General features: G+C 36.7%; 1 protein-coding gene across 2 annotated transcripts in view; it reads right to left on the bottom strand.

The window, feature by feature from the left end:
• The window catches only part of ANGPT1 (angiopoietin 1), a 256,066-nt gene that overhangs the window by 74,738 nt on the left and 158,834 nt on the right, over nt 1–22,494 (bottom strand). For both annotated transcript variants that reach the window (XM_015145866.3, NM_001266116.1), the window contains 1 exon segment: nt 12,001–12,122. In XM_015145866.3, coding sequence (XP_015001352.1) covers nt 12,001–12,122 — 122 coding nt within the window.

The raw sequence follows: 22,494 nt of genomic DNA on the forward strand, positions 1-22,494 counted from the left end.
AAGCCAAGAACTACCGGCAGGTGGGAGAGAGGCCTGGAACGGGAGCCTTCCCTAGCACCTTCAGAGGGAGCCTAGCTCTGCAGGCACCTTGATCCTTGATCTGGGATTTTCAGTCTTCAGAATATTCAGAGAATATATTTCCATTGTTTAAAAGAAGAGGAAGAAGAAAAAGAAGTGTGGTCAGAACTACTCCTGGGCATTCCAAATCTTTGCCAACAAACTTGTACTCCAAGAATACGGCAGAAAAGCTGGCTGTGAAGTCAAGACCAAAAAAAATACCTGGAGGCTTCTAAGACTGTACTGATTTATAATACCTTTAGTAGTGTGCACAGATTCACACAGGAAAGTTTCTCATTGAGACCCATTAGCAGAAACTGTGTGACTTCTGCAGCAGAAGAAAAGTCCCATTTCTTTTATGAATTGCTGTCATTCTACCGACACCAAGAAAGGAGCCCTGCCTTATACTGATCATAAAGTAAACCCAATTTAGATAGAGTTTGAGTCCAGTAATATAGGGAAACTGTGATGATCACTTATTTTTTTTTTAATTCTTTTGGAAATGAAAAACTTAGGCAAGGAAAGCAGCTGAAGATGAAAAACAACATCTGTAAGGGGTAGGTATGAATCATCTTCTTTTACCATATATTTTTTCTTTGCTACTAACTTTTTGTTGGAGAAGTTTGTGGTAAAACACAAACAACAAAAATCTTCTCCATTGTCTTTATTGGTTAAAAGTTTCATCCCACCTACTGGTTAATTGATTAGTGTACTTGCTGTAGGTGTCAAAGGAGATCTTCTCTGTGCCCAATTAATTTTTGGCCTTCAGAACTGAGAATTAACCACAACCAGTGTCTTAGCTCATTCCCTGTTTACTTTTTATTTACTTTTCTTGCTACTCCTGGGGTAATGATCAGAGGCAAGATGCCCATAATTTAGAGTTGCTAACTTATAAGAAAATTGTCTTTTTTTTTTTTTTTTTTTTTTTGAGACGGAGTCTCGCTCTGTCGCCCAGGCTGGAGTGCAGTGGCGCGATCTCAGCTCACTGCAAGCTCTGCCTCCCGGGTTCACGCCATTCTCCTGCCTCAGCCTCCCGAGTAGCTGGGACTACAGGCGCCTGCCACCTCGCCCGGCTAGTTTTTTGTATTTTTTTAGTAGAGACGGGGTTTCACCATGTTAGCCAGGATGGTCTCGATCTCCTGACCTCGTGATCCACCCGTCTTGGCCTCCCAAAGTGCTGGGATTACAGGCTTGAGCCACCGCGCCCGGCCGAAAATTGTCTTTTAAATTCATAGGCATTATAGTCTACTAGTGAGAAAACTTAGCATTACCTATTAAACTGACAAGCATGTATATATCAAAATTTGAAAGTTATAGTCACATAATACTGGATAAAATTTCTGAATTGCCATTTTGTCCTTGAAATAAGATGAGCACTGGCCTTTCAGTTTTCCTAATCAGTAGGTAACATTTTTGTTTGGAAAATATCATGTTATAGTTATAGTTTGTATTTATTAGTTGCTAAGTGCCAATAATTCTGTAAAATATAAAATGACACTATTCCTACTGTAAGGTTTATTTTTAGAGAATAAAAACCTCAAATGAAAATGCAGAAGCTATAAGAAACTTCTGTTTCAAACATAATACTTTTAAAAAAAAATTTTGCATCAGTGTTTTTCTACTGTTTATTTTTGATGCATTCCTTGTTCAAGAGGACATATGCGCAGAGATGGCTACTATCTGAGATGCCAGTAAGGGAGGTGGGCTTGTTTCATTTGTTTTGTTTTTCAGGATCATTTGGAAAGAGCTGAGGGTGGAAAGTTGATCAGAGAAATCCTGGTAACAAAGGAAACAATTCTGAACCCTGGCTTATGGAAAAGATCTGCTTTTCTGAGTAAAAGGAATAGATAATATGTATAATATATAATATAACGTACATTAGCATGTTAGACAGAACATTAATTTTCATAATTCATCAAACAACCTTTAATGCTCCCTTACTAGAAGGTATCAGAAGATACCAATTTAGTTTGGCATCTTAGAATAGACAGTACATGCAACGTGAAAAAGAGACTGTCCATGAAACTAAGAAGCCTAATCTACATCACAGACATTCCAAAGGATTTGGAAACCCAAGTAATATGCATAACAACTACAAGCAAATTGGAAACATATTACTTTGTTTCTCTAATGGCTGGTCTTACCAGTTAATTATCTCTTCTCCTCATTTTCTCATCACATTTCTTCACTCGGAGTGCCCTTAATAACATTTGTACTTCAGTAATTATCTACTAACTTTATTTATTAGGGACATTTTTCATATTAATGACAACTTTTTAGACTTCTTCAGGCAAGAGTGATCTCTTCTTGACCCTTCCATTTCTTTTGACTACATTCATCCCTTTTTTCATCTTCTCTTCATATTTGGCTTCCAAAAGACTGCTCTCTTCTCTTTGATTCCTCCCATCTATTGGCTAGTGTCTACTTTGGAAGTCAGCCCTTCCTTGCCATTACTTCCAAAATGGTTTCAATGCAAACCTCACTTGCCAGAAAACTCTATATACCATCTCTACTTATTATCTTATTCTTGTAACACACCATTGTAGTTATGTTACATTTTAAAACCTTTACCTCCTTTGATTCTTAAAGCAATATAGTAACATAGACTGAACAGATGTTACACACCCTCACGAATAGGTACGAATCAAATGTTTTCTTCAAAATCATGCAGATATTAAGTGCCAGAATCAGGATAAAAAGCCATGTCTTCTAAGTTGTTAGACTGGAAATCTACTCAAGACATCACACTGCTGTCTCAATGAACATCCTATAGTCTCATCTCTTTAACTTAATACACTGTAATCTCTTCCTATTTCTTTTATTCATCATGCTATACCAGGAACCAAGGCACTACCTTCACATCTCTTTGGTATTTGCTGCTTTCTATTTAGTTATTCTGGGAGCTTATCTTTCACAATATTTGAACCTGTTTATCTTTCCCACATATAAAAACAGAATTACTTTGTCAAGCCAATTTTTAACATCTGGACTAGAATTTTCTTAAATACTACCCTGTCTTAACACCTCTTCCATTACAGTTATTTGTTAATTTTAATTTTATTTTTAATATGCTACTCGTATTTCATTTTGTACCCTGAAGCCTATCATTGATTCTTCATTATTTTCCTTATCCAGGTCCGTTGGGAGGGACTACTTCAGCCAGCATGGAGATCTTTATATAGAGAGGTTGATCTGAAGGACAACATTGCAGCCCCAGTGTCCTAAAGTTAGGTAGTCAAAGTAGTCAGATTTTCCCTAATGACAGTCTCAGCTGCACGTTTAGCTTAGGTTTGCATTTTAAACACAAAACCTGGATGGTAACTGAACACCAGTGCACTGTTGCCTAGAGCATATTCAGTATATTTTTTCAAGCAAAATAAGCATTTCATTATTAAGATTTAGGGAAGCCTATATTAAACAAACGGTTTTTATTAGGATGCATCTTTTAGGATTAGGGTTCCATGGAACAACGCTTTATGAAACCATGCACCTAAATCTATGCAAATTGAGCTAGAAATCCAAGGAGAGAGTTTCTCACAGAGGTCTCAGGACTTCCTGTTTCCCATCTTTCTGGAAACACTTTGAGAAGAGACATGCATAGAATTCTGGCACTTAGCTTCTATTTGAGGCAGAGGTGCACTTTAATGAATAAAATAAACAAAATAATCTGTGCCCTGAACTTTAGTAAAAGGTTCTAAATGAGTGTACACAAAGTCCTATTTGAAGTTTTTGGTAGACTGCCCCATACCCCTATTTTACACTGCCTTCTCCAACATCTTATTGGAAATATTTCAAATCATTGAACATATCTTGAAACTTTCACAGAAAAGGATATCCCTTTCAAATTGTTTCCCACAATAGAGTTCTTAACATAGCAGCCAATGAATTCACAGTGGTGACAGTTGCCTAAGCTCTATGAGTGTAAATATAGCTCTTCAAACAAGGAGGAAGATGTTGAAAATATAGAAACCTCATTTTTATCTGTCTGAACCTACTTACAGATGTTTCAGTATTTTCCACTATTTTCAATATGTATAGTGTCAACATGTGTTGCAAATATGGGTTTGTAAAGAGTGATTTTTCTCCCCATTTAAATACACACAGATTTAGTTCAGGTTAAATTTATACTTTACATGTCTAATTGGAACACAATACGTTTTCTCTCAATGTTTGAAATCATATTTGTTTGGAAATTCAAATTTGGAGCAAAAGCATATACTATAAGTAAATATTAACAAATGAATGTAAAGTTTGGGGTGAAGAAGAATAAGCTAAATGTGTTATAGAAACCAGCATCTAAGAAGAAAAAAGATTGATACATTTCATAACACAGAGATGTAATGCTTCCATTAAAAAATAAGTTGAACAATAAACAATAAACTAGAGAAACTTTTGTAACATATATTACAAAGTTTTACTATCCATTAAAGAGCTCATATGAGTTAACTTAAAAAAGGATAAACAATATAATAGAAAAAATGTTAAACATACATAAATAGGCAAGTATGTAGTCATAGAAAAAGAAATCTAGTCACAGAATAAATGCAAATGGTTAATACACATAAAAACATGCACAACTTAACTTCTCAAGGAGCCTAGATTAATTAGATGGCTAGCAAAGTTTTGGGAAATTAGAAAGCCCCAGCACTCTTAGGGAGAAGGTAAAATTTGAAGATAACTTGTGAATATCTATATAAAATTTAAATCATCACCTCAACAATTATAGTCTCGATAAATTATATATTTATTAACATAATACTTATAATAGGTTATAAATTATAGTGGATCTATAAAAATAGATTGCTACTCATTCTTGAAAATAAATGAGGTATATCTGTATATGGTTATATGCATAATATATATACAAATTATTATAAAATAAACAGTAGAAAAAACCCAACGCTAAAATAATCTATACATATACGCACATGTCATATAAACAAGTACGTGTGTACGTGTGCAATTACGTATAAGTGTATGTCTGTGTAAACACACACATAAATAGGCACACTCTATATACACACATATGTTAGTATGTTTATAGAAAACATCTGGAAGAGTAAGCACTGAACTTAATCTCTTAATGATGATTCTCTGCTAGCAGGTGGTATGGTGTAGGGGTGTGGAATTAGGGGAAATTTGACTTACAACTGTATATGCATGTATATAATTTAACATACATGTATATACATCATGTTTGTCTTGTTTTTATTTATCACAGAAATGGAGGAAACAGTCATAAGTCTAGAATGGCCTGTGCAAATGCTATCTAGAAATTTTAAAGGTGGGCTGAATTAGTGAACCTCAGAGTATACAATAGTAACATTGAGTGCCATGCAATGGGCTTTTGGCAATGCAGAATAGTGGTGTAAACACAATCTGTATTTTATTCATGTTAAAAACAATAAATGGAATAACAATACTTAATGTGAACAATATGATTTGTCTTTTCCACTAAAAGTATTTTTATTAGTTGTGTGTGTGTGTGAGTCTTTGTGTGTGTGAGTTTCTGTGTGCGTATGGATAAATGGCATTTGTTGGGTTAGAGCTATTGGGACATTTCCCAGTTCCTTATTCATTTAACATTCAAAATGCATTTAATACTAAATAGGCTTATGTGTAGAAAATTGTGCCCAGGAGCAGGAAGACAATGAAAATAAAACACATTCTCTGTGTCCTAGAAGGTCACAGCCTAATAATATGGATATAGATAAATAAACATGCACACACACAAACATACATATATTATAATGTGATCAGCTAAGTGAAATTATGGGGAGAAAACAGGTACCGTGCTATCACATAGGTTGTAATGAGCAAATCTATCTGGTAGAGCCAGAGATGGATTGTTAGAGAAGCTGACACATGCAATGAGTTTCCAAGGATGAAGAGAAATGTGTGAGTTGAATAAGGAATGTCAGGCAAACATCAGATATGTCTGAAATAACATCATGTGTTCAGTGCCATACTAACAACTAACATGATTAAACACTGCTGCTCATGTCAGGCACTGTTCTCAGAGATTTATACACATTAATTCAACCTTCACATTAACTTCATACAGTACAATTATTGTCATTGTTATGTTGCAAATCAGGAAACCAAAACACACAGAATCTATGTAAGCTGCACAAAGTCACACAAATAATATGTGACTGAGTCGATTATCCCAGGAATCAAGGAAAAGTGAAACCAGGCAGTCTGGCCTCAGAGCCCAAGCTCTTAACTATTAGCGTGTGTCCTCTAAAAAATAAGATTATTGGAAGTAAGTTGCAAAGGTAAGATTGTAGTGATCATGGACTGTATCCTGTGCTAAAGAACTTGAACTTTCTTCTATCAGTTATAGAGAATCGTCATGTTCTTGAGAGAGAAAAATAGTCTGACTTGCATTTTAGAAAGAAGACTTTGGCACAGCTTCTGGATAAGGACTAGAGTGGCACATAGCTTAAAACACAGAGGTCATTGCAATGGCCTAGACAAGAATTCATGGCAGCTTGACCTATGACATAGTCAGTGGGAATGGAAAGGATGGGATGGATCAGAAAAATATTTAGAAGATGCAATTGATAGCATCAACAGTGAGTGGTGAGTTGTGGGGGATTAGGGAAAGAGAAGAATTAAGATGATCCTTAGATTTCCAATTTGATCAGAATTGTATTTCATGCCAAGATACTATGGTTATTATAAGTTAAAAAAAGGAAAATGTTATATGCTATTAAATATTATTTTAAAAATTAACAGGGGAAAAAAGGTAACATTCTAGTCTGTAGGTGTTCTATTTACAAGAAAAAGACTAGAATAATATAAATTCAAAAAGTCACCTTTTTTATCCTTGTTATAAACAACTAACATAATTCAGCCTAGCTTAATGTTAGAAGTTAGCAAGTTACTTTAGCATTTTGTAAATAACTTATTAAATGAAAGATAGCTTTAATTTAAAATACTATGATTTCACTTTTTATTTCTTTAGGCTTATTAAATATCAAACATCAATACTGTATTTTATTACAATAATTAGTAAGGCATAATTTGGTATCTTGAAGTTGCACATGCTTCAATCACTTACAATTAATTAACTTAATAACTTCCCATAACTCCAGCTAGAAGATAGATGAGCATGTCAAATAAGTTCAGTGAATTCCCAAGGTAAAATAAATAGTTTATATCTTCTGCTCTAATATTAGAAGGACTAAATAATGACCTATATAGTGACAGGCCAAAAACAACTGGTCTACCCCTTTCTTCAAATGAATATTTGTTTGTTTTAAGAGAATAACTTGACAACTACATCAATCATACTTGAGTCCTCATCATGTTGCAAAAATATTTTTATAATAATTAAGGCAGAGAATCATCATGAACTTGAACCCTAATTTTGCCACATCCTTAGCTGTTTGGTCATAAGCAACTTACTTGATTTCTGTGAGCCTCGGGGCTTTTTTATGTGTAAAATAGAAATAATAATACATACTTTGCAGGATTGGTTGGAGGATTGGAAATAGTAAGTTAAAGCACCTGGCACAGAGGTTTGCTTGTAGTAGTAGCTGGGTGGCAGCTAGTATTGCTCAAACTATGTAGGAATGGCCATCGTATGTCTCGTTTCAGTTCACTCTGAATGGTCTTACTGAAGACTTCCTTAATCTTCCCTCTGCATATTCAGCACAATCAAGAAAGCCCATGTACTCCGTCTTTGTATACATGGAGTGTTGATTTCCCTTCCTGTATACCCTGGTGAGGCAGAAGGGCTCCTTCTGTAATATTCTTTTGCCTGACTGTGTTTCCACCTTGCAAAATGTTGGGGTTAAGTCAGAGATGGGCAGGTGCTGGGAAAACTGGCCATTGACCAAACCTTTTGACTAACAGTCCCAGTCTCATATTTGGTTCAACTGAAAGAAACTGCATTAGGTCATCATAACCTGTACATCTCTTTTCCACTGTTTTAGAAAGCAGTAGGAAACATACTGGAGGAAACTAGTGAAAGTTTACATTTTGTGTCCTACTTTGTGCTCATATCACTCCCTTTGTGGGGAAGGTAAAATATTAATGTTTTGCATTTACTTAGGTTCTTGGTTATGTAATTCCAATTATATGGGTGAGTTACAGATTCCTTACTCCCAAGAATTATTTCTTTGAGGTAAGAAACAAAACCAGGTTTTAAGATTCGGGTAGCATCCAACAAAATAAAAACATATTGCCTAAAGAGAACAAACTGGAAGCTTTTTAGAATGACTCCCTCTGGACTGTTAGGAAAACAAACAGCAGAGCAAATGTTGCTAATCCTGTTTCTGCTTTGTGCTTCTGGCCATGTAGGGGATAGAGAAGTCAATCTAATGAGGCCAAAAATCCGTTTCCAATCCTACAAGTGATGCATTTAATTTGTCAGGATGTAAATCAGCAGGACCTCTCAGCATGTTTGTGTAGTATAATCCTAACCATAAAATAGTCCTCCTCATTTTGCCAAAGTGGTGGTGGACCTTCCTAAGGGCCAGCTCACTGACTTGGCGGCTGAAGCCCCATCTTACTCAAAGCTGGTAAGTCCCACACCCAGCCACAACCCCTGACATTCCTTGGGGAGGAAGCAAAGCTTAATTTAGATAATCCCCCCTGCAAAGTGTATTAGCTGATCCAAACCAGACCTGACCAACTAAAGGCATGTTGTTGCTGCATTTCAGAGATGCCTTAATGTAGAAATAGCTTCTTGATGCATTTGGAGGATTAAGATTCATATAAGGAATAACTAGTGATAATCGATAAACTATTTTTTTAAAAAAACATAAACAGCTTCATGCTTGACTTTGAACCTCTCTCCACTTAAATAGGAGGAGCACATTTCTTTGTTGCAACAGAAATTGGCTGGCAGAGCTCCTCTAATTCCATTGCACATATGAAAATACACAATAACAATAAACAGAATAGGGAAAGTATGCTATGTATCACAAATGGGTATTTTTTATTTGTATAAAGAAAAACACTTATCTTTTTTTTAAGTTGTTTGTGGAAGACTATGTCTAATTTAAGAACAAATGTTCTGCCAACACTCCATCACACACATTAGGCCCTTAGACAAGAAGATAGACAGATAACTATAGAGATACAGCAATACCAGGAGGTATAGCAATTGATAGAAAAATACCCCAGAACCACATGTAAGATAATGCCATACTTGAGGGTTCCACTGTCAAAAAAGAAAGAGATGTGGAATGCAAGTAAAAGATGCATGCAAGTTTTTGTCTGTATGAGCACAGAACTCAATTTCCAATTAAAACCTACATCTCTGAATTTGTAGTAAAAAACCTGTATTACTAGAGAAAGAAATAGCTATAATCCTGAAAAAGTTATCATCAACAATAAATGATGTGATTTACAGATGTAAGAAAACCTGAGTTTTCTGTTGAAATTAGAATTTAATGACGGGGGAACAGTTCATCAGCAGAAGGCACAAATATGTTTGGGATCAGAAGTCAGATTCCTTTGAGATTCTGAAGTGCATGGAGAAGCCCCTTCTACCTGACCCAGAGTGGAGCTCTTTTGAGACCTTGCACCCTAACTCACTTTTAATGATAGAGCAGAGAGAGCAACTTTTAAGCAGTTTGCCTTTAAAATATAATATTTCATAGTGAAAATTCTATAGTAGGAAATGATACCAGATGCTGCATAAAAACCATGATGGAAAGACAAGAAAATCTGAAATGGTCCAGAATTAAGGTAGAAAGGATACATTTTTAAGAAAGAGAGAAAGAGAAGGGAAACGAAAGAAGGAAGGAAGCAAGGAAGGAAGGAAGGAAGGAAGGAAGGAAGGAAGGAAGGAAGGAAGGAAGGAAGGAAAAATGTGAGAAGGAGGGAAGGAAAGAGAAAGAGACAGAGTACCTGAGTACAAGTGGTGCATAAAGACGGCATTTGTTTTTGCAGTTAGGGAGGAAACTTTTCAGGCCTCCCAGTTTATATTACGGTATCATGACAACTCAAGGGTCAGATACAGACAAAGACATAATATGCAAATCAGTAGGGAAGAACTAAAGAACGTAAATTCATGCGGGCAACTCTTTCAGAAATAAATCAGGCGGTAACATAACTACTGAGAGATAGATTCAAATGACCTTAGGTTATACTAGTAAAATGAAATACACAGTTACTAAGAATATTAGAGAATATTTTATTAATGTAAAATGGTATCTATCTCCAAAGAAGTCGGACTTCCAGACTGTGTGTAAGGCATGACAGAACTTTTTGTGAAAATAATATTTATATATAACATGAAGCAAAATAGCCAACTCTTTCTGTATGATAAAGCTGTGGTTTTTAATTTTCCTGTGTGTTTTTTTTGTCCTTATCCTATAATAAATGTGCTATTTGTATAATTATAAAAGCAAACAACAACTCAGAAAAATAAGGGGAAATTGTCATTGTTTTACTTATCCATGATTCCTGGACAAAGTGTTCACAAATAGCATTTTGAAATATGACTGTAAATGTGGTTCACTTTTGGTGACAAAATTAAACCATAAAGGGGTGATCCTAGATTAACGGATGGTTAAAGTAAAGTATACTTGTTACATACATGTATAAGTCTGGTTACTGTGAAATTGCAGGGTAATAAATGGTATATTTCAACAGGATTGTTAACTCTAGAACATTTAATCATGCAATCAGGGCCAAGTCCTGTCAGGTTTCTTTGTAGTTATACAGTTAACCCCATGTCACAGTGCAAGGATAAATAAACGTAACACTTAGAAATACAAGTCATGCAGCATGAGTGATCCCTTTCAGATTCTAAACCAACAGCCAGGTTTATATTTTTCATGCAGAAGTTTAATTGTAATTGTTGACATTATGCTCTATTTTTAGCATGAAGTTGGGAAATTCTTTTAGTTTGTAGATAGTATGAAGAGGCCATGTGTTATAATAGAAATATGAGGACTAGCAGCAAAGACACCTAAATTACATTCCAATTTCTGCCACTAGCAAGCTGTATGACCCTGGACAAGTCACTCCCTTCCACTGAGTCTCTGTTCCCTCACTTGTAAAGAACAGAACTAGCAGTCCTCTTAGGTGCCTTCCTGGTGTGGAATATAAAGGGAACTCTAGTGCCACCAATTCAATGGCATTTAACCAGTTTCTATCAATACAGTGGCCTTTACCTCAATATTATGCATAGGAACTGAACCTTCGTCAAGTTATCCAGATACCCAGAAGACATTTCAATTTAATGCAAGAAACTTGTCCTAAGGAAGTCAATGTTTTGAATTGTTCATCATCAATGTTAATGACTTCAAAATAATAGTCTTTCACTGTCCCAGCTCTCAAGATGTCTAAGTTCCAATTCAATCAACTGAAATGATTCATAATTTATAAAACAAGATGGTGTGATAACATCTATAAAGCTAAACAAAGACATTTACTATGTCCAAAGTAAATAGCTATAAATGAAAACTAAAAACCCAAACCCTTGATCAGCTTTATAGGTAAATTATTTTCTAGAAAAAATATACATTTTCCTTCTCTCTAGTGCTATATTTCTGAATTCAGCAACTCTGTAGCTTTGTAAAAGCCTAAGAATCGGGGGGGTTGAGCAGGAATTTAAGAGGCTCTGTTCTCTGTTGTTACAGGTTTTGATTATGCTGAAAAATGTCAATATTTTGTCACTGAATTTAGTCATAGAATCAAATTTTTGTAGATATGGTGAGATTTGAACTACTAACCATTAGAGAAATTAATGTTAAAAGTTATAAAAAGCAAATATTTCAGGAGTATCAGCAACAGTATTATTACTGACATACTAGCTGTATTTACCTTAAGCTCTCCTTTCTTTCTATATTAATATTAATTTGGCTCTATATTTCATTTTTTAAACCACCTCAACTGTATTTGTTTAAGAGTTGGCAGAGAGGTGAAGGATATAAATAAGTACACACAGAAACATTTTTGGAATAAAGCAATCCTCACCTGTTTTTTTCATGAATCTTCAAGATTTCATTTGTCTGTTGAAGAAGTTGCTTCTCTAGCTTGTAGGTTGATAATGAATTCTCCAGCAGCTGTATCTCAAGTCGAGAAGTTTGATTTAGTACCTTAAGATAAAAGATGAAAATATTTCAAACTTCAATCACAAATCAATGCACTTTTAAAAGTTTTATTTTGTCTTTAAATAATATCTCTTCAAGAATAATTAAACAAATGGTTTACATTCTACCAACTAATGTTTTACATGCCTTTCAGATATTATTTTGGTTTGAGATTGAAATTGCAATTTAGGACATTTGTGTCCTAAAACCCTAGGATATTCTCCTGTGCTAGTTGCTTCATATAGCTTATCTCCAATATCTGTAAGTGCAAGGTTGGTATTAAGTACAAGGTCTTAGATGTTGTGGATAATTAAGAGTAACTAATAGGCATGTAAAAGATACCTGTCTTGATGTATCACCTGACAAAAAACAATTAGAAATGTGCAAAAATCTCTTGACATAGTTTAGAAAAACTCATTATCACACATTTACAGAATGCCTATCACACTAGGTCATGCTAGCCCTTCTGGATATCATGACCACCTGTTGAAGGAGAAATTGTTATCATCACTTTACAAATGAGAAACCTGAGCTTCAGAGAGAAGCCCAAGTTCACACAGGAGACAAGGGAAGAGTGGGGTTTCAAACCCAGGTAGTTTTATTCTGATTCTGCTGCTCTGCAAAGAAAATTAAGGAGAGGGTGAGTCAAACCATTCTGAGGAAACGAAATGACCCAGAACCCAGATTGTATGAGAGACAGATTGTTCTCATCCTTTCAACTTCACTACTACTACTCTGGTGGTCCTCTAGAAACTGTGAAGGCTCAATTCATCTTGAATCACAATGACCCATGTGTCTAGCTGGGCCTTCTTATGACATAAGTCTGTGAGCTGTGCACCCAAACCTATCATTCTCCAAGCAAAGAATGTACACTCCAGTCCTAGCAGATGCCTTCAAACTGTGTCAATGCCCTGTTCCTGAATGTGTCTTGTCCCTCTCTCTCTTTCTACCTTAAAGGAGGTATAAAAGGAAATAAAGAAGATAAATTAATTTAAAAAGCTCCTCACATTATTTGAAACATTTTTAAACTACCACATCTTTCCTAAAACTACTTATTTAAAAGGACCTGGAAATACTTCTGCCAGGTCAATATCAATGTAAATTTCTTCTACAAACGATGCCATTACAGCCGTCCTCCTCTGTAGCATCTCTAAATCTAGGATTATATCAGATGCACACAGAAAGTCTGTTCAACATGTACCAACAGGGACGGGTGTGGTGGCTCATGCCTGTACTCCCAACACTTTGGGAGGCTGTAGCAGGTGGCTTGCTTGAGCTCAGGAGTTCAAGACCAGCCTGGGCAACATGGCAAAACCCCACCTCTACAAAAACATACAAAAATTAACTGGGCATGGTGGTGCGTGCCTGTAGTCCCAGCTACTTGGGAGACTGAGGCAGGAGGATCACTTGAACCTGGCAGGCAGAGTTTGCAGTGAGCCATAATTATGCCACTCTACTATAGCCTGGGTGACAGAGTGAAACCCTATCTCAAAATAAAATATAAAATAAAATAAAAAGGAAAATACACCTATAGGCCCTGGGCTTGACTTGGGCTATGGGAGTTTGCAGGAGCAGGGGATATATCTGAAGGGAGCAAGGCAGGAACTAGCCTGAGGTGAGAGAGGCAAATGCCTCAGTTGCAAAACTTAAAGGGGTGCCAGAAATCTCAGTAGTCAAGATAAGTAATATTTTAATGTAACATTTTTAAAATTTTACAATTAATGCAAGAAATTGACATTTAACAGAATATCAATTTAAAATAAAGACAGCATCTGATTCTGCACATGTCTGATTTGGTCTGAGGTGGTCTCTAGCCCTGCAAGGGGTAGAACAGGAGGGCGAGGAGGGGATGGGGCAGAGAATGGTGAGATGGAGCATTTATACTCTAAAAAAGTTTAAACTGCTATGACTCATGTATACAGTCATTAGTAAGGATCTGAAAGCCAGTCTAAAATGTACTGCTACTAATTATATCATGTTTGTGAAGGGTTTCAGTGTTTTAAAAAACGTTCTTTTCTATTTTGTATTATTTCATTTCAAAACAAACAGAATTTGAAGGTAGAGTTGAGAGTAGCTCAGAGGGGATACATGGTAGAGAATATAAATTTTGGAGATAAACAAGATACAACTTTCAACTATTAAACATATTATTGTCCAAGTATGATTTTATTTTTTATTGAACGACAATTTATAAAATAATGAAATAGGGAATGAAACACTTGTATGTTTTGGTGACATTTAGAACAGTGCTTGGCACAGAGACAACACTCAGTATTTGTTTATGGATACTCAATATTTGTTTATGAGGTACATTATCTCACTAAATCAAGCATATCATATGTAGTTAAATAAAATCGATTTTCTTTCTTATTCACCATACTCTCTGATCACACTTCCTGACATTCTCAGACACCAAAATTTTTAATTTCCAGAAGGCAGTAAGTATTCTCCTCCATGTCCATTGAGAACAAAATGGAACCATTCATAATTGAAAATGAAGCTGCCCATATCTCAGTCTGGAGACCACTACAGTTCCCAGTTTGTCTTCCTGCTCCTACTTGCCCCAGCTCAAGTCCATTTTTCACACAGCAACCAGAGGGATCTTTTTGAACACATACAACAGATCATGCAATCTCCTTTGCAACATGCTAATGGCTTCCTTTTGCAATTAGAATGAATTCCAAAGTCCTCAGCCTGGCCTGAAAAGACCCATGTGATCAGAACCCTGTTCACTTCTTGTTTATCATGCTCTAGCCACATAGTCTTCTTTCTGCCACCTTGGTCAAGTTCATTCCAATCTTGGAAGCTTTGCACTTGCAGTTTCCTCTGCTTGGCATGCCCACCGCTTCCCAGATGCATGGCTGATTTCTTCTCATCATCTTAGTCTCTTTCTGGCCACCTTCTTTATAGTAATACCTTCCTCACCCTTCATCACATCATCTTATTTAATTTTCTTTACAGAATCATCCCTGTTCAAAACTATCACATCTGTTCACTCATTTGCTGTCTTTCTGCCCCTCGTAGGATGTCAGTTTCACAGAGGCAGGAAGGCTCATCTGGAGTCCCCTAAGCCTCCAGACCCCTCTGGGGTCCAGCACACTGCAGTGCTCATAGCTGAGTTAGATGACATTCTGGGCAATGGACAGTGAGCTGTCTTTCAGGCTTGGGTCATGGTCACAGAAAGGGTAACAGGGCCTACATGAATATCAAGTTAGACTTCAGTGATGACAGTCTAAATCTAGAGCAGCATCTGAATATGGGAAAAGGAAGGGGTACAATATCAGAAGTCCAGGCTAAATGCCAATCTAAAGATCAGGGCAGTTTAGAGTACAAATACCAATCCCTCCTCTTGTTTCCCCATCCCCTTGACCTTATTGCTGCTTTATTTCAACTCTCTCCACTGACGTATTAAACTAGGTCTGAAGTGGGCAGCCAAGAGAATTGCATAGCAAACTATGATAAATTGACCACTTTCTTGCCATGCGTCTATGGAATTTGCTGCTTAGCAATAATCGAAGTGTTCCATTAAAATGACAAAAGACATTTCCTTCTTAGCCTAAACACATTCCAAAAGCACATCTTTGGGGGAAAAAAGGAAAATTTTTAAATAAAGAAGAAGAAAGAAAAGGCGTAAAGCATATGTGAAACATGCCCCTCAAGGAACAATTTCAAAGATTAAATTTTCCAAAATATACCTAAGAGTAAGAGAGACATAAAACCTGAAATTGAGGATTTATGGGCCATAGAATTTTAGTTCTTTCTTTTTTAAAAAAAAAGTAAACATTTAAAAATAAAAAGTATTAGTTTCCCAGAGAAAGTGAGCTGGAAAATTTCACCCAGCTCTCTTTAATACTTTCAAGAGTGCTTCTGATACTTTAAATTAATATTAATGCTAAAAGTCAGAGACTGAGGTAGAAAGAAAAATCTTTTTTTTTAGAGACAGTGTCTCACTCTGTTGCCCAGGCTGGAGTGCAGTGGCATGACCACACTCACTGTAGCCTCTTGGGTTCTGGTGAGGTGTGCCCAGCAATTTTTTACATATATGTTTTTTTGTAAAGACAGGGCTCTGCCATGTTGCCCAGGCTGGTCTTGAACTCCTGGGTTCAAGCAATCTGACCACCTCAGCCTCCTAACATGCTGGGATTATAGGCATGAGCCAGTGTACCTGGCCAAAAATCTCTTTCAATGACTCATTAGCTTTGAAATAGGCCCTGTTTTCGGAGTTATGTTTCCTTTTGCTTTAGTTATTTTTTTTCCAAAGAAAAATCCGTAACATAAAGTATGATGCCTTGGCAATTAATTCTAACAGAAGAATGAAGGTTGATACATGCAGAAGGAATGATAGAGTTAGAAAATCAGCATTTTGCAAAATGATTGAAGTAATTTACTTGGTTAATAATGGGCAATGTGATAAAGTATTACCCTACAGGTTATCTGTTAATGTCCTAGGGAAAAGTGAACTATTGAGATGCGGTGATATGGAGGTTATGACCCTAACCAAGTTAAAGAACAGCATGACTAAGGGAGTAGCAATCTGGCGTGTGTGTCTCCTGAAGAGATGCAATAGGAAGTGACCAGTAATTCCACAGAACACCCCTGCCACAATATTCCATTCAATCTGAACAAGTCTTTAGATTCAACTTCCAGTTTAGAGAAACCATAGGGGATTGAAGGGTAAATTAAAGGTCATAATAAAGAAATATTCAGACAAATGCAGAACATGAGATGATTTACAAAACAACCCAGTTTCTTAAGAATGTCAAAGCAGGCAAAAAAAAAAAAAGGGGAAGACTGCTTCAAATTTAAATGGACTCTTAAATCTTGAAAAACAAAACTGCTATAAAAGTTTTAGTGGAAAGATGAGAAAATATGAATGTAGAAATTAGATAATCTTAGGGAATTATTGTTCATCTTAGTTGTGATGTAATATATAATTAATATTATATAGCTATTACATAATATTCTCTATTTATATTATATATAAATATATTTTATTTATAATAGTAATACCCTCATTATATATATATATATATTTATAATATAATAATATAACCCTACATTATCTTTATAATATAATAACCACCTCATTTGGTTACAGAGTTTGATAGAGATAGTACTTACATTACAGACACAGAATTGTGGGTAGAAATAAATCTCCCAATACAGCTAACGCTCAGTAGAGTCAGAATGCAACCGGATAGTCTATCTCCAGAGTCTGGGTTGTTACCCACAGGCTTATCATGCAGCTGTAAATAAGCAGCTTCCCTCTGGTTAGTGATACCCTCTAGTCCCTAACAACTGCTACCAAAATGCTTTCTTTCAAGTAACCATGAGGTCCTCTGCTTGTTGCGGCTGATGGCATCCAACTCTCTCTCCCTGCCCCTGCCCCCAAATTAGCACCACGAGTAAGGAAGGTGTCTAAATTTATTATGCTTCCTAGAGTATGGAAAAGAAAAATAAACAAAAAAACCCAAAAAACAAAAAACCATTCACTCAATGTTCTTAGTTGGGTCAGACATCTTTGCAGTAGACTGCTTCTGTTCAAAGTCCTCTTCTGATCCATCAGCTATTTGTGGGTGCCTATTACCATCAACACACAAGCCTCAGCATATTGTCCTCAGGCTTGGCGACATTGGGCTGAAACCTGCAGAGATTAAGGGACTAAAACTTAGTTTTATTCACAAGTATTTATTGAGAGCCTATGCACCAGTCCTGTTCTAAATCCTGTCAATAGAGCAGTGAACAAGAACAACAACAACAACAAAAAACCCGCTTCTTAGGAATTTACATCCTAGTGCAGGAGTTGGTCAGATTTTTCTGTAAAGGCCCAGATAGTAAACATCTTAGGCTTGGTGGGCCAAATAGTCTCTGGTATAACAATTTAGCTGTGCCATTTTAGTGAAATAGCAGCCACAGACAACATATAAATATATGAGTGCAGCTGTGTCCAATAAAACTTTATCTACAAAATAAGATGGCTGGTCAAATTTGACCTGTGGGCCATAGGCTGCTGAGCCCCCTCCTAGTGGCTTATCAAACACTTTTCCTAAACCTTGTAAGAAAATTAATTACAAGATATTTTGCTTAAATGACCCACTAAAAAATTTGTTTCATCATTTCCATTAAACCAAAATTAAAAGTGTATTCAACTGTTTCTCATCAAGACAAAGAGATATAGCAGCTCAACTTTGAGAGCTGCCCTTTGAGTGTAGATATAAGAAGAAATCTGCTTATGCCTAAAGATTCGTGCTCATTGAGCAAACTGTTTCTGAACTGCCTAATACACACACACACACACACACACACACACACACACACACACACAAGTATATATATATTTAAAGATAGGGTCTTGCTCTGTCAACCATGCTGGAGTGCAGTGGTGTGATCATAGCTCACTGCAACTTTGAACTTCCTAGGCTCAAGGGATCCTCCAGCCTTAGCCCCCTGAGTAACTAGGCTACAGGCATGCATTACTATGCCTGTCTTTTTTTTTTTTTAGAGATAGGATCTTGCTATGTTGCCCAGGTTGCTGTCAAACTCCTGGGCTCAAATCATTTTTCCATCTGTCTGTCCCCTACAGTGCTGGGATTTTAGGTGTGGGCCTCCATACCTGGCTTGCCTTATATTTCTAATGAGTGCTATTGAGGTACAAACAGCACATGTGATCATTTGTGATGTCTGAAAGGATGATTAAATGGGATTAAACATGCAGGAAATATATTAGGGGAAATGCCCATGAGGAAAAATTGGGAGGAAGCCAGAGGAGGTTTGGAGAGGCTTCAGACTGGGATGCCGGTCTAACTGCAGGAAAGAGGAGAGGGAAGGAAGAAGAGTTGGGTGGAAGTCTTATCCCTCAAGACAGCCATGCAACAGCTCCAGCAGGCTGATGAAGAGCCCCTAGCCAAAGTCATGTGTCAGTGGACTTGTACAGCTCCCAGGAGCAGGCCTACATATCCCTGCCACAATGAGTGGAAGTGACTGCTGGAAACTGTGGTCTCTGCACCAACACAGCAATGGATTTCAGGGCACAGCCATTGGTGAGCAGTGGTCAATTATACTTCCCACAGTAGGAGACTGGAAAGGTACATCTTTAAGGCTGTGAGGAAGGGCTCCACAGATCATTAATTTGACTGAAAGTCAAGAAGGAAATGACTTAGAAGTGTTTTACCACATTAACTCAAACTCATGAAGGTAAAGACTGCTTTACTTGTTGCATTCTAATAGGACCCATTAAAACATCTTACATAAGGAAGCACCCAAAGGCAGGAGTGATTGCTCATGTCTGTAATCCAAGCACTTTGGGAGGCCAAGGCAGGTGAATTGCTTGAACCTACGAGGTCGAGACAAGCCTGGGCAACATAGCAAGACCTGGTCTCTACAAAAAATAAAGAAGTTAGCTGAGCATGGTGGCACACACCTGTAGTCCCAGCTGCTCGTGAGGCTGGAGTGGGAGGATCACCGGAAACTCGAAGGTTGAGGCTGCAGTGAACCCTGATCAGTCACTGCACTCCAGCCTGGGTGACAGAGTGAGACCCTATCTCAAAAAATGATAATAAATGATAATAAGGAAATAAACATAGCATGGTACATCATCTACCTTATAGAATTCATTATTATTATTAAATAGCTAATATATGTAAAATTATTTAGAACTGAGCCAAGCATGGATTATTAGAGGTAAAATTTAAGGCGATTTGTTTGTCTGTTAATTTCCCCCAAAACCAAATTTGCCTGAGAAAGAAGTGAGAAATAGAATGACACTACAGGAAGTGACATGAATAATTCCTCAAACAAACCCCTTCATATTGTACTCTTGGAAAGAGGAACTTGAAAGCAGAGAGATATTGGTACAAACTGATAACAGAGTGAGAAAAACACTGCAAGCCAGACTAAGGGGGAAGGAAAAGGCATGGTAGTGGTTTCTAATCATTGCCACAATGGCCAGCAGTGTTATTCAGGTGTGGTCATTACTGGTATCTTTCCTGATCATGATACTTTTTTGAGCACGGGAGGATCTTAAAATGCTATGGAGGCCGGGCGCGGTGGCTCAAGCCTGTAATCCCAGCACTTTGGGAGGCCGAGACGGGTGGATCACGAGGTCAGGAGATCGAGACCATCCTGGCTAACACGGTGAAACCCCGTCTCTACTAAAAAATACAAAAAACTAGCCGGGCGAGGTGGCGGGCGCCTGTAGTCCCAGCTACTCGGGAGGCTGAGGCAGGAGAATGGCGGGAACCCGGGAGGCGGAGCTTGCAGTGAGCTGAGATCCGGCCACTGTACTCCAGCCTGGGCGACAGAGCGAGACTCCGTCTCAAAAAAAAAAAAAAAAAAAAAAAAAAAAAAAAAAAAAAAATGCTATGGAGTGAACCTGTGGCTTTCCACGTTTTGTTAAGTTGTAAATCTAAAAGGTCAGCAGAAGACTAGAAAGCAATAAGTTAATTATTTTATAACATAATCGTGTGAAAGCTAGGGCCCTAAAATGTATTGGAAAGACATTGTCATGAGTTCCTGAAATAAACTGAGGACCTGAAGTCAGTTTTAGGAAAAGCAACCCTTACCAGTGTGAAGCCATGTTAGATGAATATAGGAGGAAAACCATGAGAGCATACCTGGATAGCACAGAAGGATCTACTGGTTTATAAATGCTTACTATAAATGAATAGAGTGTATGGAGGTTAAGAAATAATTCAGATTACTTTTGTAAACTTGGCTCTGAATCAGGATTTGAGTTCACTTGAGTGGTTATGTCTAAGCAGAACATGTCCTGTTGCAATAGTTCAAATAAGTAGCACAAGGGTATACATTTACATATAACAAGTTTGAAGCATCACAACTACAAATAGCATAGGCAATTGGAAGACATGAAAATGAAAGGGAAAAAAACACATAGGCTTCCCTTCTTAAGGCAGGGCATAATTTGAGCCATTGTTGTCCTTTTCTACTTTCCTCTTATTGCTACTCATGATGGATTTGTGATTTTGGAAATGTTTTCTGGGTTTCAGCTATCTTAAAATTGTTCTCGCTGTATCTAATAAACTTTCCTTGGTCTTTAATAGTAAGTTTTAGCTGCTTCATACAGGGAGTAGTGATTCTTTTTCATTGAATTTTCTGTACCATTTTCAATAAAGTACACATCTTCTGGCCTTAAGGATGTAGAACAATTTATCTCTTAATACTTTACACAGCATGCATCTTAACAGTTTGGAGATTAACATACTAACAATGGGACATTTTTTTCCCCACAATTCCAACTCCTAGGTAGAAAGAGATAAAAAAACAACCCAAGGCACAATGTTTTAGGGGATAAAAAAATTAAACAAGACCCTTCCATGTGTTCTATAAAAGTTATTGTAATAGAAACTTATACAAATTTCAAATATGCAATTAAGTAGGATATATTGTGCATTTGTTTTTGAACATGAGAGTATTTTGTAGGAGAGGGTGAGCATTCTGTTCTAATAAAATAAAATAAATAATACAATCACATTATTTATACCACAAGAAACCAGGGTGCATATATTATCAAACTTACTGTGACAATGAATGATTAGACAAAGTCTGGTAATTTTCAGGGACAATATGTAGTTCCACCCATCTCCCATGTTCATCTGATGCTGATGGGCAGCAAAAAGTATTTTCCAAAGCTCATGTGAATCATTGCTTCAATGTAGTCAATACTTAAGTTCTTATTCAATTAGTTAATTATTAGTGTTACTAATCAAGGGGGATAGAAAAGAAATGAGTACCCTGGAGTTTGAATCCCAGATTTTATACACTAGCTGCATGAATATGAGAAATCACTCAAGCTAGTGACTTCTAGCTAAAAGATCTATCTGCTCTAAGTGATTTTCATAAAAACCATTTGTGCAGGGGAAGTTGCGTTATATAAAATGCTTTATCTGTATCAATTACCATTGCTATTTTTCTTTAAATACCAACCTATCTGTGATGCCAATAACACAAATGAAATAAAATAGAAATCATGTTGCACCTTATTTTTGAATGTATATATTTCAGCTTTCATGTCAGAAATCAACTACGTTGGGATAGAATCATCCCTTGGGTTTCAGAATGGTAACTGGAATAATGATTTTCATGGCTAAAAGGGAGCAAAGAGACAATTAAAAATGACAGTCATCAAAATGATAGTCATCAAAAATGATATTTGCTATTTGCCAGTAAACTATGATGGCGTGTTTGTGACAGTGGTGATGAAAGGGCATCCCTAGTTTTTACTCAGTGCTCAAATAAGTACGTCATTGGCCTTAATAGGTTGATATATGTATATACACACATATTCCTGATAGCTTCATTTGGAATTTTCCTTTCTATCTGCTGAATGCAAAAACCATCTGCAGGTGCCCTTATGGCTACA

The sequence above is a fragment of the Macaca mulatta genome, chromosome 8 (genome assembly GCF_049350105.2).
Source record: "Macaca mulatta isolate MMU2019108-1 chromosome 8, T2T-MMU8v2.0, whole genome shotgun sequence".
In the NCBI taxonomy this organism is placed as follows: Eukaryota; Metazoa; Chordata; class Mammalia; order Primates; family Cercopithecidae; genus Macaca; species Macaca mulatta.